Source organism: Blastomyces gilchristii (genome assembly GCF_000003855.2).
Source record: "Blastomyces gilchristii SLH14081 genomic scaffold supercont1.1, whole genome shotgun sequence".
NCBI lineage: Eukaryota > Fungi > Ascomycota > Eurotiomycetes > Onygenales > Ajellomycetaceae > Blastomyces > Blastomyces gilchristii.
Window position 1 is genome coordinate 6,346,708 of NW_003101682.1, and position 15,240 is coordinate 6,361,947.

The window sequence follows — 15,240 nt, forward strand, 5'->3', positions numbered from 1 at the left end:
GTATGTAGGTCGGTCCCGGATGTTGTTTTGCCGTTGCGGCCCCGTGAACGCTATGCTGCCAGGGCTGGAAGTTGGGCTCAAACAACTAATAACTAATAGAGTTTTGCGCTTGCTGAGGAATTATTTTTGGAGGAACTTGGGTTTCTTTTTTTTATTTTTTTTTAATTTAATTTAATTATTTTTTATTTTAGGTTGGGGTTGGGGTTGGGTTGGGTGGAGTTAGAGTGCAGTACGGAGTACGCAGTAGTGAAGATGGTGTTGGCAGGATGCTCTCTCTCTGTGGAGTTAGGCTCAATGAATAATAATAATGCTGTGCAGGACCAGCTAAGTTACTCCGTAGTAGTTAGCAGCTAAGCCCGCACAGCCACGGAAAAACACCCAAATCATTCAAGTAGGGATTGATTACAAGGAACTGGCATCTGGTTTCCTCATAGAGACTAGACCCATAGTTACATATAAAAACATAAACCAACAATGCAAAGAAAAAAATGCTCAAATCCACTCTTTCTGTTAATGATATTACTTACCCTCTCTCTGAGTCAGTTTGTTCAAACAACACTGAAGAATTGAAACTCATTATTTCTTGTATTTTTATAATTTTCATCATTTCTCATCATTGTTTGCACTGTGATCTAGTATTGATATGAATCATATGATTATTCATTCTCTGGCAGTAAGTATATTGTGAGAGAACTCTCTCTTTTATAAAAAGATATACTGATATTATTCTCTTGTAAATGATAATTATTGTAGAGCTCGCTTCGCTATAGAAGATTGACTTTTGACATCTCAGAGCTCTTTTCGTTGTAGAAGACGAAAGTATTAATAGCATTTGAATAAGAGAAGACAATTCTTTGATGAAAAGAAGTAGTGCTTAAAAAGCGTATTGAAATAATGCGAGACTTGAAACCTCATCATGAGACTGCAGAGCTAGATAGATAGATATACTGCATACATAGCACACAGTAGCAAGAGCAAGCGGGCAAGCGAGGAGAGGAGGCTGACTCAGCACCCGAAACTATAAATAGTCTCATCATTCAATATAAAGACCTAACTACGTCCGTTCTCCTTGACGTTCCCATTCATTATCTTCGTTCCTCAACATCGTTTCATAACCTCAAAGGGACTCAGTTGTTACATTGAAGAGATTATTGCATGATATATAATGCTTTGTAGAAGTGCAAGAGCTCCATAGTATCTGTGGGATGTTGGAACATGGTTGTTAATATCTATCTAGTGGCTAGCGGCTGTGTGTATGAGTGGAATAGGGCTGGATTAGTGTACAATGGGGTGGGATGACGTAAGGTCATGTGATTTTATTTTTATTTTTATTTTTATTCGTTCGGAGAATAGTTGGAGGGGCGGAGATGGGAGAGGGGACAGTAGAGAAAATGAATGTGGTAGATAGAGAGGAATAGATGGGATATTGGAGAGGTATTACGGGGTAGAAAAGAATGAGGTGAGTTGACTTCTTGGAGGTCCTCCTCTTGTGGTTTGTCGGCGGGCGATCGCGACTGCTTGTCTCATGTAATATGGATAGATAGATAGATAGATAGATAGATAGATAGCATTGCTAGAGGCATGATGAATGTCTAATTGCTTTCTTGATATATCGCTCACAAGGGGGAATTTAGAACGGGGTGATTATTGTGTGGTATGAGATGTGTAAAGGAATATGAATATATATTGAAAAGATATATAGAGAGCTAAAACCATATCAGAGTGCATATGGTAGAGAGTTATATATGTATGAGGTGCGAAACAAAAAAGATAGGGGAACGGAAACGATGTTGATGGTCAAAAAACTATGATAAGATATAATAAAAAAAGAGGAAATTAGAAACGGTGGTAAGAACAGGCAATGAGATATAGAGACAGTACAGAGGATAGCTAATGATGATGAGGAGACTAAAAACAGAAACACAACAGAGAAGATAGATAATAAGCAGTAGAGAAAAAAAAAGAGATGAAAGAGACAAAAATGAAAATGAAGCACAAGTTCGAGTATCTGATATTTCCATACACGTTGCGCGCCCCCCCACCTCTTTCTGCAAACGGAGACACCCATTTCATCGTATCTGTTCACACTCCTTCGTTCGATATCATAAAGGCCTCCCTCAATTGAATATCTATTGCCTCCATCCACTTGCCCATCGTCACTGGCAGCCGGTACAAAGTTTTCCCTTGCGGTACTAAAAAGGTTAATAAAAAAGCTCTTTAGCGATTTCTACCTAAAAAAAAGAAAAAGAAAAAAAAAGTATATCTCATTTCCCATCACTATCCCATATTCCCAACTCCCCTCCCCCCCTCCTTTTTTCTTCCCCCTCTTATCGCTTGCGTTTCGTAGATTTTCCTTTCTTTATTCTTGTTTGTCTGTTTCTTCCTTTAGCCATTTCGCGCGGCGCGGCTCCTAACAACTGCACTCGCCACCCGTCACTCAACGAAGCTTGCAAGCCGTTCGTCCCTCAAAGCCCATATACCAATATACCGACTTTCATTTCCACGCATTTAACCCCGCCCACGGGTCATTGCTATTACTCTGCCCACCAGACGGGCCCTGCGGCGTCTGCGACGGATGCTGCTGCTGCATGGCACTGTACGGCCGCGGCTGCATGTATCCCGCCGGCGGATACGGCGCGCTGGACTGCGGGTAGGGCGACTGAGATGGCCGCGGGGGCGGTGGAGGCGGTATGTACCCCTGCGGCATGAACTGGGTGGGTTGCTGCGGGCTGGCGTAGCCGTATTGTGATGGGGAGAAGTATTGTTGGTTTGGTGGAGGGGAGATGGGGGGTTGGTAGAGGTAGGCCATGGGGTTGTAGCCTTCTGCGGAGGGGGCGACGCCGGGGGGTCCTTGTTGGGGGTATTGTTGTGGCTGTTGTTGTTGTTGTTGTTGTTGCGGTGGTGGTTGTGGTTGTGGTTGTTGCTGTTGTTGTCCGGTCATGTATTGGCTGGTGGAGGGGTAGGACATGGTGTTGTGGTGAGTTGAAATGGACGGGGAGCGGCCGGGGGTAGTCTTTAGAGGGGATGGGCGAGGTTTTGATGAGGAGGATGTTGGTTGTGATTGAGGGCTGGTTTCTACGGAGAGACGCTCCATCAGGGATTTTAACTTTTCACGCTCCCGGTCCTCCTGGCTGGACTGATGGTGGGCTTTGTCTCGTTCGATCTGACTGAGGAGTTGCGCGCCTTCTGATCGTCTGTTGTTGACAAATGTATCGACATTTTTCCGTAGGCTGTCCACCGTATCCTTCATCTCCGCGTAGAAGGCTTGCGCTTGCTGTAGGCCCGAATTAATGTCTTTGAAGGCGTTGTATATCTTTTTATATTTGGACATAACCGAGTTCCTCTGTCGTGTGAGCACTTCGTACTTGGACTGCTCTGATCTGACTCTGTTATCCTGGAGCAGGTCGCCATAAACTTTTGTAAGTTCCTTCATGAGCGCCGTTTGTTTGTGGTTTGCTTGTAGTAGTCGATTTTGGTGAGGTCGGAATTTCTCAAGCTCTGTTTGGAACAATTGATTTTCTTGGTTGGCGATAGATTTCTTGTTCAGTATCAGGACATTGGAAATATCATCATTATGCACCTAAGTTCCGTTAGCATTTGTTGACATTTAAATTGCTCAACAAAGTATCTCATAGGACAGTGCAAACCTTCTCTTTCAGATCCTTCAAAATCTGATTCCTATCTCTTTTCACAAGATTCAGCTTTCGAAGTAGCTCCTCCACCCTCGCGATCTGCTCAGCAACAGACGCCCCCGCTTCGAAATCATCGCCTAGGAGGTTTGTCTCCGGAGCAGCAGTATAAGGGCTACCATGCCCATTTCGGCCTTTGCCTTTTCCTCCAACCTTAATTAGAGCCCTTTGGAACAAAACATCAGCTTCGTCGGTTTCCCCGGCGGAGCGCATTTCCTCGAAGTCAGTTTCATGTTGTCTCAGGTTCACGAGAAGCTGCGAGTCGCTGGAACTGGCTTCGCCGATGGTATCACGGTAGCTTCGAATATCACTGCGCAAGGTCGATGTTAATCGGGAACTGGGCTGCTGTACCCAGTCCGCTCCGTACTTGGACCGCATCTTTTCACAAACACTCTCTTCCATATCCAGTTGCTTAGAGCATTGATCCAATACGCTTAATATGGATATTTTTTCCTCCTGCACCTCGTTGAAAGCTTCGCGAAAAGGAGGCGCATCAGCCAATTCATCACACCACATCTTAAAATCTTCATCGACATCCATATCCTGGTCCATTCCTCCCTTCAAAATGTTCAGGCTTCCTGGTAATTTGAGGTAGTCAAGACTGGCAGCCATTTCACCATTCGCGGCCTCAACTTTCTCCGCCTCTGCACGAACCAGCTTCGCTTTCTCCTCATCGTACAAACTTGCTGATTCTGTAACGGACATTGGAACAATCTTTTGAAAAATGTCCGGCCCGATTATCCTCTGTATATCTTGTCCTTGGTATAACTCACTAACCGACATTGCTTTTGCAGCGGGCAACTTCGCGATGGTCGATAAACTGGGCTCAGAAGGGATTGGTTGGTGGTATATAAAATCGTTATCCTTGTTAAACAATGCCAGTTTTTCCTGGATATTCGCCAGCTGTCGCCGTGTGAGATCGAGTAAGATCGGACCAGTATCCGCGCTTAGGTTTGAGCCTGCGGGGGGAGAGGATGGAAAAGACTTCGCCCAACTCATTGCTGAGGTAGCCTGCTTTTCAGCCAGCTGGAGTCGGGCGATGGATATTCCGTAGAGAGCCCCTTCGTCATCTGCAATGGCTTGGTAGTAACCAGCGACAGCAGCTAGAAGGGAGGCTTTTATTTGAATGACAATCGACCACACTTTCTCAAATATGCCCTTCGCCACATTTTCCTGTACACCTTCTGCAGCTTGTGAGTAGAGATATGCTGCCTGGCTTGCGAGCTTAGCCAGAAACCCTGGTTTCTTCTCATCAGCTATCTGCTTCTCCAAGAAAACCTCCTGGCCCTGCGCAAGCATTATCGATATCAGCGTTTTAACGGTGTCCCTACTCAGATCCGTCGAAGGGGCATGTAGGAAGTTTTCGTTGATATAAGTGAACATTCCCGCAGAGGCTTGGAAGGAGTGATAAGCGGTCTTCAGCCCAGTGTCTTCAGATCGGTCTTGGTTCGCCGCATGGCACGATAGAACGGCGGATATATTGAAGATAATCGAAGCCTTCTCATACGCCAATGAGTATTGAGATGTTGGCTTGTGTGTAAACGCATCATACCTGCCAAGTGTTGTAAAAGAACAATAAGTTAGAAAAAAAGAAGCCGGAGCAAGCAAAAAATCATAGCGGAATTGATTGCTCATGTAGCATGGCAGACTTTACCAGGTGAAGGATATTTTGATATGGTTCTCATCCACCGGAAACCGCAAATCCAGCAGTTCAAGCTGGCCATAATACCGATATAGTAAATCCCGCCCAGCCGCGCTATCCTTGCCAGCACCTCTCATATCCTGCCGCAGCCTGTTCAACGTTGCGCATTCCTCCGAGTATCTCTCTGGATCATCACCATATGTCTGCCGGATGTAGGCCTTGAGGGGCTGTATCCAGTCGATCTCGCTTGTTTGCTTCAGCGGGCTCGATATCATAGGTGACTGCACCATCTTGAGAATGGCCCGCCGCGGGGGGGGTTAAGGGGGTGGGTGGGGGGTGGTGAGGCAAAAGAGGTGGAGGTAAAATGTTGTGGCTAGGTAGGCAAACAGTGAGGAGAGTCGGAGGTAACAAACACAGCTCCCTTTCCTAAACACCAGTCGAAAAGCGGTCGCAGAAGTGGTCAGAGAGGAACGAGTCGTATTTGGCCTGCAGAAGCAGTGGTTGGAGAGAGGCTTTCGATGGCTGGATGTGGGGTATTGGGAACTTCAGGATTGGTCTTCGCCCAAGGACAATGACGATGATGTTGCTAGTTTGGCGGTGGACTAAGAAATGTCATCACCGGATCTTAAACCCTTTTAACTATCACTCCAGCCTATTTAACTAACTAGCAGACCGGGACACACAACCACACATCAGGCGATTTAAACCACGAACAAACAACAGTGTGAGAGAGGATGGGGACAAATGGAAGCAAATGGGTACGGTGTAACAAAATACTTAGGGAGACCGGAGCGAGGCCAGGGTCGACGCCTCTTCTCAAAGCCCAGGTTTATGCGAGTTAGTGAGGCTACGGTCAGGTTATTCTTAGGTCTGGCTGCTGGAAGAGGCAAGAAATCGACGCGCTATGGGAGATGCTGTATGGAACAAGTCTAGCTATGGCTTGCGATTGGTAGTAGTTCGAGCCACCACTGCACGGCGCTAGAGATGAGAGGGGGCTTGGAGGCACTTAGGAATAATGCCATTGTTCGTTGAATATCTTTCGTATGTTTGTCCTCCTTTTTATTTGCCCATGCTTTTGGTGATATAGCTGCTATGGCGTTGATAATGCGACAATTATATGCGGCTGTCCTATATAGATTTATAATTGCTCCTGATTATTTTTGTCTCATATCGAGCTTGACCGTAGCGGAGATGTTAGCTATAGAGTGATTGTAGTAGCGAAGTAGTAGTGTACAGAGGTTATGGGAAATAAGGGATATCCAATCCATCTCTCCCCAAGTCTAAATGGCCCACCCCGCTATGCATTTATTTAATCATACAGCTTCCAATACAAAAGAAAATAAACAATAAACGGAAACATTAAACCCTACCATCAAGGAAAAGGGGCATATACAAGAAGATAAAAAGACACGATGGAGAACATTGCTTGTCAACACTATGACAAAAAGAAGCAAAATAAGGACAGGATTAAAACTATAACACCCTCAACCTCTTTGAAGATACCAGGTGTACATATCATCCCGAGCCGGAGGCCTTCTTCGATTCGTCCGTTTTGTTCCCGTCACCAGAATCGTTGGGTTTTGCAGAGGTATCGCCGCTGCTGCTGCCACCGCTGCCGTGCTGGTTCATGAGTCTGTGCCACGCTGATTTGAGGAATCCTTCGTTTTTGTGTGAAGTATCGCTGGATGTGCTGCTATCTTTGTTAGATGTTGACGAGTCGGGGGAAGGAGGCCTAAAGAGGAAACAAGAAAAATATACGTGGTCAATTCCCCCCTATCACAGCATCTTACAATTGATGGGCCTTCTACTCACTTGTCGTTTTTATTGATATTCATCATCCGTCGAGCAGTTTTGTCACCCATCTCGTCAGCAAGCACTTCCAGGATCGTTCGCTGGTTCGCATTCAAGTACTTCGGCATGGCAACTTTAAATTCGACCTTGAGGTCACCCTGCTGGCCACGGCGACCCTCAAGTTTCCGCATTCCCATCCCTGACAAAGTAATCTTATCGCCAGTACCAGTTCCTGTGGCCACTTTGACCTTGACCTCTCCATCCAGCGTTGGTACTGTGACCTCACCACCTAGAAGTGCGGTTGTGAGAGGGATCTGTGCTGTGTATAGCACATCCGAACCGGATCTGCTGAAGCGGGAATCGGGGGCTACTTTGATGAAGACATAAAGATCGCCCCGCTGCGTGCGGGCACCGGGTTCTACTGCTGGCATGTCTCCTTCCCCTGGCACCCGCAGCCGCATTCCGTCTTCTACTCCGCCTGGGATATTGACATGCACCGTCTTCCTTTCCCGTACTACCCCATCGCCGCCACAGCTATTACATTCGGATCCCCTGGGAATAGACATACCAGCACCGCCACACGACGTGCAGGTACTAGCCATCTGGAACCCTCCCTGAATAAAATGAACCTGCGAACCTGTCCCACCGCAAGTTTTGCACTGTGCCCGCTTCTTGCCCGGTTTCGTCCCTTCGCCATTGCATGTTTTGCATTGAACAAGCGGAGTGATGAAGATTTCCTTCGTTGTTCCCTTGGCAGCATCCATGAAAGAGATGTTCGTCTGTACCTCGATATCGTCCCCTTCTACCACCGCAGATCGGAACGGTCCTCCTCTCGACCGTCCCCGCCGACCCGCACCACCGGTAAAAGCACCAAATAGATCCTCGAAATTTATATCCGCAGAGAAACCCCCGCCAGGGAACCCGCCGCCAAACCCGTGGAAACCACCAGTAGTTGCTCCTGAGAATGGGCCACCAGGGCCGGCTCCAGGACTGAAGCCGCCGTTCTGATCGAATGCTCCCGAGCCAAACCGGTCATAGGCTTGTCTTTTCTCTGAATCAGAAAGCAGCTCATATGCTGATTGTGCCTCCGCAAATTTTTCTTTTGCATTGGGATCCTTATTTGTGTCAGGGTGGTATTTTTTGGCGAGTCCGTAGTACGCCCTTTTAATGTCTGCAGCAGACGCATCCTTGCCTACTCCGAGAACACTATAAGGGTCGCGTGTAGCTTGAGACGGCGCAGACGCATGGAAAGACTATGAAGTAGACACGGGCCAACGGTTAGCGGTTCATCTATGTGGTGCCCATTGAACTCGTATAGACGCATACCTTTGAGAATGGACGGGCGCTGCGGTCATTTAATGGCTTTGAAAATGGCCGCTTATCATGGTATATCCTGCAGTCATTCTGAAACGTTTTCGACTGAATTTGCGGCCGTATCGTGGCACATTGATTAGAGCAGTGTCGTGAGGTTCGGAGTAGACGAGCCGGTATAAGGGCTGTCCGGGGTATACTAGGAGCACCAGCGCTCATTTTAAATCAAAGCAATAATGCACCAATGCTGGAAGGGGAGTTGAGATAGCCAGACTGTCTGCAGACGCAAGTCCGGGCAAGCGAAACGACAAGATGGTGGGATATCTAGTAGATTGGACAGTCTTCCTTTTGATCTCCGTCGCGATGGGAAAAAAAAAAGTTTCAAGTATTTTGGATGACTAAGTTTGGCCAGGGATCTGGAATAATGTTCCGCCGGGATTCTATCGTTCGATTGGATTCTCCGAGTCTCACTAATCACAAAGAGAGGATCATATATTTTCTCTCCCCTTGACTCTTCTGCCGGAGTCAATTCTCTTCTGCAACTCTGCTTGGGAGATAGTAGATGTGCAGACTGCACACTAATTTCTCCCGCATACATATATTCGAGAGCGCCACATCCAGGCTCGTTTCGGCACTATGATTCGGGCCCAGAGCCTGCCATGGAGGGCAGTCCTTCGGCAGACGTCACCGCGGACTCTCTCATCTAAATATCCTTCTTCCTCTTCTTCTTACCGGATTTGCGTCAATTCGAGTCTAGAGGGGCAGACACTGCGGCTTTCACCTTTTGCGTCAGTATCACGAAGCTTCTCAGCTAGCACCGCCCGCCGAAAAGACAAGCCGCAACCACCCGAACCGAAAGAGGAGAAAGAGGAGGGAACAGAGACAGAGAAGAATCAGGAGGAAAAGCCAAGGCCTGGTAGACCATCGGAAGGGAAGGACAAGACTCCTGATACACCGTCGCCTATACCTGCTTCTGCTTCGCCTGCGGATGCAAAACCCAGCGGCGCAAGTGCTGTGGGCGGAAGCGCTGGCTCTGGAAGCAGTGGCGATGGCACGAGAAAGGGGAGGAAAAGTTCTGCCGAGAAGGCGTTACAAAAGGCTACGATCCCAGATGTGTATCCGCAGGTTATGGCTATTCCAATTGCGCGGAGGCCGTTGTTCCCCGGGTATTACAAGGCAGTTACTGTCCGGGACCCCAATGTTGTCTCCGCTATACAAGAAATGATGAAACGCGGACAACCATACGTCGGAGCTTTTTTGTTCAAAGATGAAGCGGCAGATAAGGATATAATTAATGATATGGAAGAAGTACATGATGTTGGTGTTTTTGCGCAGATCACGAGCGTATTTCCTGTGCATGGGACGGAGAATGCACTGACTGCGGTGTTATATCCCCACCGGAGAATTAAGATATCATCGTTAAGACCGCCGCGTGACACGTCACAGAAAGCAGAAAATGACCAGCAGCCTACAAAGGAAACAACCCCCGAAAAGCAAGGCGATGTTGTCGCGAGTTTTGAAGAGGCAACGTTTGAGCAGCCTCCCAAAGAGGCTCCATACGAACCTACCTCATTTTTACACAAATATCCTGTCAGCATAGTCAATGTGGAAAACCTTACAGAGGAACCATATGACAAGAAAAATACCATGATTCGCGCTGTTACGAATGAGATTGTAAACGTCTTTAAGGATATTGCGAACCTGAATCCACTTTTCCGTGATCAAATCTCAACCTTCTCCATGAGTCACGCTGGCAATATCATGGATGAACCCGCGAACCTGGCTGATTTCGCTGCCGCTGTTTCCGCCGGCGAGGTCAAGGAGTTACAAGACGTGCTGGATACGATGAATATCCAAGAACGCCTTTCCAAAGCCCTTGTGGTTCTTAAAAAAGAACTCATGAATGCCCAGTTGCAATCGAAAATATCGAAGGATGTCGAAGCGAAAATTCAAAAGCGGCAGCGGGAATATTGGCTGATGGAACAGATGAAGGGTATTCGACGTGAACTAGGTATTGAATCCGATGGGAAGGAAAAGCTCGTGGAAAAATTCAAGGAGAAATCTGAAAAACTTGCTATGCCCGAAGCCGTGAAGAAGGTGTTCGATGAGGAGCTGAATAAACTCGCACATCTCGAACCCGCAGCTTCGGAATTTAACGTCACAAGGAATTACCTCGACTGGATAACGCAAATTCCATGGGGTAAGAGGAGCCCAGAGACATTTGGTATCAAGAACGCAATGACTGTATTGGACGAAGACCACTACGGCCTCAAAGACGTCAAAGACCGTATTTTAGAGTTTATTGCTGTTGGAAAACTGCGCGGTACCGTGGAGGGGAAGATTCTATGTTTTGTGGGGCCCCCTGGTGTCGGTAAAACCAGCATTGGGAAATCGATTGCGCGGGCTCTTAACCGGGAGTACTATCGTTTCAGCGTTGGTGGGCTTACGGATGTAGCGGAGATCAAGGGCCATCGACGAACTTACGTTGGCGCTCTACCAGGCCGCGTCATCCAAGCCCTGAAGAAATGTCAGACGGAAAACCCCCTGATCCTTATCGATGAAGTTGACAAAATCGGTCGAGGGCACCAGGGAGATCCTGCGTCGGCCCTGCTCGAGCTTTTGGATCCTGAGCAGAACTCGTCCTTTTTGGATCACTATATGGATGTACCCGTAGACCTGTCAAAAGTTTTGTTTGTGTGCACAGCCAACATGACGGATACGATTCCGAGACCGTTGCTGGACAGAATGGAAATGATCGAGCTCTCTGGGTATGTTGCGGATGAGAAAATGGCTATCGCAGAGCGATACCTGGCACCTACCGCCAAGGAAATGAGCGGCTTAAAGAATGCTGATGTGACATTGGAAAAAGATGCCATTGAGGAACTTATTAAATCTTACTGTCGGGAGAGCGGGGTGCGAAATCTAAAAAAGCAAATAGAGAAGGTTTATAGGAAGGCAGCCCTGAAAATTATCCAGGATTTACCAGAGCAGGAGAAGGATCTTGAAGAAGTGGCCGTTCGGGAGGAGGTGAGAGCTACGCAGGGGCAGGAGACGACGAAGGGCGAGGAGAGTGTTGTCGAGGAAGCAGAGAAGTCACATCAACCGGCCGCCCCGGCTCCTCTAGTCGCGGCACATGTCCCAGATGATGTTCACGTCTCAATAAACAGAGACAACCTGAAAGATTACGTTGGCCCGCCCATCTTTACCTCTGATAGGCTCTACGACGTCACTCCCCCAGGCGTAGCCATGGGTCTCGCGTGGACAAGCATGGGAGGGGCCGCTTTATATGTGGAGTCGATCCTGGAAACGGCTCTGTCACCAAAGTCCCGCCCAGGCCTCGAACAGACCGGCAATTTAATGAACGTCATGAAGGAGTCTACTGTTATTGCATATTCGTTCGCTAAATCTTTGATGGCCAGGGCGTTTCCAGAGAATAGATTCTTTGAACGGGCGAAGGTCCATTTGCATTGTCCAGAGGGTGCAGTGCAGAAGGATGGTATGTATAAAATTACACAATTAAAGGAACGTTTACTAAACACTAAATAATACAGGTCCCTCTGCTGGTATCACGATGGCGACCTCTCTGCTTTCCCTCGCTCTTGACCATCGCTTGGACCCAACAATCGCAATGACTGGCGAACTCACTGTGACGGGTAAAGTTCTTCGTATCGGTGGCCTCCGTGAAAAGACCGTAGCTGCTCGACGAGCTGGCGCCAAATCAATTATTTTCCCCGCTGATAACATGTCAGATTGGCTGGAGCTACCAGAGGTTCGTTGCCCTTTGTTTCTCCTTCTCAGCCGCCATATCTTGACTGCCAATTTTGCCCCGGCCACTCACCACCCTTGAAATTGTTTGCAAGACTGACATTCTCTATTTCTTAAAAAAAAATCCACAGAACATCAAAAAGGGCATCGAAGGTCATCACGTCAATTGGTACTCAGAGGTCTTCGACATCGTCTTCCGTGACCTTGACAAAGTTCAGGCGCAAACTATGTGGAAGTCCCAACTCCAAGAAGTTCCGGCTGTTATAAAATCCGACGCCAACGCTACAGAGGACGAATGAATCGGTGTCTCAAAGCACCATTCATACCCATTATTTCCCCTTTTTAGATCTTTCTAACATTTTGTATTTTGGATTGACTACTGTAACGCTACTTCTATTACTCAGTACATTCCTCTTCCTCCCCTTTTGCCTGGACAGAATTCTACCACTTTTGTTGACTCGTTTAAATTTTCCCCCTTGGCATATATAGGTATGATATATCTCTTCTCTCTTCAATGCATGGGCCCGGAGTTATTTATGGTTCCGCACCTCATTTGTTTGTTTGACCCGCACCGCAATCAACTACCATCTGGAGCTTCCAGACCATTTGTACTATCTATACCTCTTATCTCATATAATATTTCCCTATTATTTCATCCCTATGTTTCCGGGGAAAAAAGTCTTTGTGGCGTATGAGGGACTTTGACAAAAAAAAAAAAAACTTTGTATTTTTTTATCGGGTTCGGATGGGGAGATAAGCCAAAGAGCATAAAAATCATGGGCACAGAAACCTAGAAGCGATCTCACTTCTCACTGTCTGAGTTTTGTTTTTTCTGAGAGTTAAGAAACTTGAGGTATTGTTGGAGGGGAACAGACGAAAATTGGCAGTCGAGTCGGTTATAGTGCTTTGGCCCCTTTTAGTCCCGTCCACGTTCCGAAATTTGGCCGAAAACAAAAATGCCATATCACATACGCTAGTTACTCATTATCTCCAGGACGAATTCGAATTTCCCCTACTGCACACCTCATCACGGATTTGTAGTTGATAAATCGGCTTTATCTTGTAAGCCAATCTGATAATCCCCTGTGTTTATGAGTCGATGAAGACGGGAGAGTTGAGTTGGGGTAGGCAGTGAGAGTGTGGATCTGCTGCAGGTATTACCATTTCTCGCTCATATTATCTAGATAGCTCCACTTAGCATTTTCATAAGGAATAGATAGATATGACCGATGGGTTTCTGGCAGGACTGAGAAGATGCCCTTCTGCGCTGCCCCGCAATGCACCGGCGTATTTTGGTGTGATTCCGCTTAGTTAGCTACAGAGTGTAAGTTCTTTTTGGGAGTTTCTACATACGTTGGCTTTTTTCCCTTTTCTTTCATGCTTCTGATGCATGTGCGTGCGTATTTCAGCAATTATATCAATTTCAAAATGATTTATTTCCCTTTATATAAAGAGTTTCTCGAAATACTGACTACTGGACGAATAGATATTTAAAACGTTTGAGATTCCGGTTGGTCCAAGGAGGGAGGGAGAGAGAGGGTGTCCAAAAAATATCGAAAAGCATCAGAAAATGAGCCAATCAGAGTGCGAGAGGGACGTGGAAACTCCCTAGGCGGCATGGTGTAACTACTGTACTAGCGCAGGGTTCTTTCTAGGGCCCTGTCTAGGGTCCTGTCATATACGGCCGTTTGAGGGCCGGTTCATTTGATTAGTTACTCTGCGGCAGATGCCCAATTTGTGGGGACGTTTTGAGCAGGAAATTTTTCCCTGATAGGGCCAATGGAGGGAGGTGAAGCGTCCGTCGCATATTTTTTCTCTTCCTTGTGCGTCATGATTCAAGATTTGCGGGATCATAAGGCTTCTTGCGCTTTCTGCGAATTGGGGGGTGGGGAAGGGAAGGGAGGGAGCCGAGCCAGATATGACGACTTTTGACGGTCCCTTTACAATCAAAGGATATTATTATGCTTTTGGCACTGGCTGGAAACCTCCGAATTGCCACTTGGGCAGGAGGAAAGAGACACATGTTTCAGCAATAGAGGACGAAGATAATTATCTTTTTGATCCAGACTCGTTGATGAATTTAGACTTGAGAGTCTGTGGGAGCATCTGCAATTCGCTAGAAATTTTCAAGTATAACTACCGCTTACGAACTTTCTGCAACCAACTCGAAGTCGGTCGGCGAAACGCCAGTCAGTCTCTTTTAATTTGGTTGCCTAGAGCCCCTTGGCAGAGCTACGAAATGCAGTTCTGCAGGTTTGAGCTCAAGGCATGGCGCCATATTCTTGTTTCGTTCTTTGGATCCGTCATTATGGATATGGCAAATTTATATGCGGCAATCAATGGCCCGTCTGAGGTCATCCCGACTTCGCTCCGAGACAGTGACAGTGAGAGCAACCTCATGAAGGCCCAAAAGGATCAGAAACAGATAACGATACTATACTGCCTGGAATGGAGAATTATTTCCCAGCGGAATGTCACGTTAAATATGACCCGCGCCCAAACAAGAAGGTGGGATTCATCTGCTAGGAAGAATCCCATCATGCAAAGTAATGTCTTTTATTTCTTTTATTTTTTATTTTATTTTTATTTTATTTTATTTTATATTTTATTTTATTTTTGGGTCGACTGAGAAATTATGACTCCCGCTATGTTAATTGGATTGAGCTTGTCAGCCTCTGGCAGCCGTGTATGTTTTTGTTCTTCGCAAAAATCGTATTCTTGTCGAGGCGAAGTCGAGGCTTTTGTGCCTGACATTTAACAGTTTTATAGATTGGTAGCCTTGGGCGTTGCTCAATGCGAAACAAGGCGGGGAAGACCTAAACACGTCAACAATGACAACATCGAAATGTCGAAAGATTGACCACGAAAGCTACTCCTGGGAAAGCCAGCCTAATCCACTCACAGCTCTGAAGAATTTAATGAAGCCGAGAAAGGCTTTGAGACTCTAAGATTGGGACGATTTTGAAATGTTTTCAGTAGCTCCTCGTTCCCCAGGTGTGGTGATGTCGATGTCCGCCATTCATTCCGCGTGATGAAGCAGAG

The 15,240-nt window shown here is 46.8% G+C and overlaps 4 protein-coding genes across 4 annotated transcripts; 2 read left to right on the forward strand and 2 right to left on the reverse strand.

Annotated features, from left to right (window-relative positions):
- Positions 1-1,560: 1,560 nt before the first annotated feature.
- On the reverse strand, positions 1,561-6,265 carry BDBG_00666 (vacuolar protein-sorting protein bro1). The gene is made up of 3 exons (XM_002629374.2): positions 5,344-6,265; positions 3,648-5,241; positions 1,561-3,580 (listed from the first exon to the last, which is right to left on the reverse strand). The coding sequence occupies exons 1-3, from the start codon at positions 5,619-5,621 to the stop codon at positions 2,495-2,497; spliced, it is 2,958 nt and encodes a 985-aa protein (XP_002629420.2). The 5' UTR covers positions 5,622-6,265; the 3' UTR covers positions 1,561-2,494.
- A 57-nt stretch (positions 6,266-6,322) lies between these two features.
- Positions 6,323-8,839, reverse strand: BDBG_00667 (molecular chaperone DnaJ). The gene is made up of 3 exons (XM_002629375.2): positions 8,449-8,839; positions 7,144-8,375; positions 6,323-7,063 (listed from the first exon to the last, which is right to left on the reverse strand). The coding sequence occupies exons 1-3, from the start codon at positions 8,650-8,652 to the stop codon at positions 6,847-6,849; spliced, it is 1,653 nt and encodes a 550-aa protein (XP_002629421.1). The 5' UTR covers positions 8,653-8,839; the 3' UTR covers positions 6,323-6,846.
- A 76-nt stretch (positions 8,840-8,915) lies between these two features.
- BDBG_00668 (lon protease like, mitochondrial) lies at positions 8,916-13,733 on the forward strand. The gene is made up of 3 exons (XM_002629376.2): positions 8,916-11,929; positions 11,985-12,202; positions 12,330-13,733. Exons 1-3 carry the CDS (start codon positions 9,070-9,072, stop codon positions 12,495-12,497), a joined length of 3,246 nt encoding a protein of 1,081 aa, XP_002629422.1. The 5' UTR covers positions 8,916-9,069; the 3' UTR covers positions 12,498-13,733.
- Positions 13,734-14,116: 383 nt separating this feature from the next.
- On the forward strand, positions 14,117-15,058 carry BDBG_00669 (uncharacterized protein; the record flags this gene model as incomplete). Its single annotated transcript, XM_002629377.1, has 2 exons — positions 14,117-14,706; positions 14,968-15,058. 2 exons carry the CDS (start codon positions 14,117-14,119, stop codon positions 15,056-15,058), a joined length of 681 nt encoding a protein of 226 aa, XP_002629423.1.
- Between the last annotated feature and the right edge of the window lie 182 nt (positions 15,059-15,240).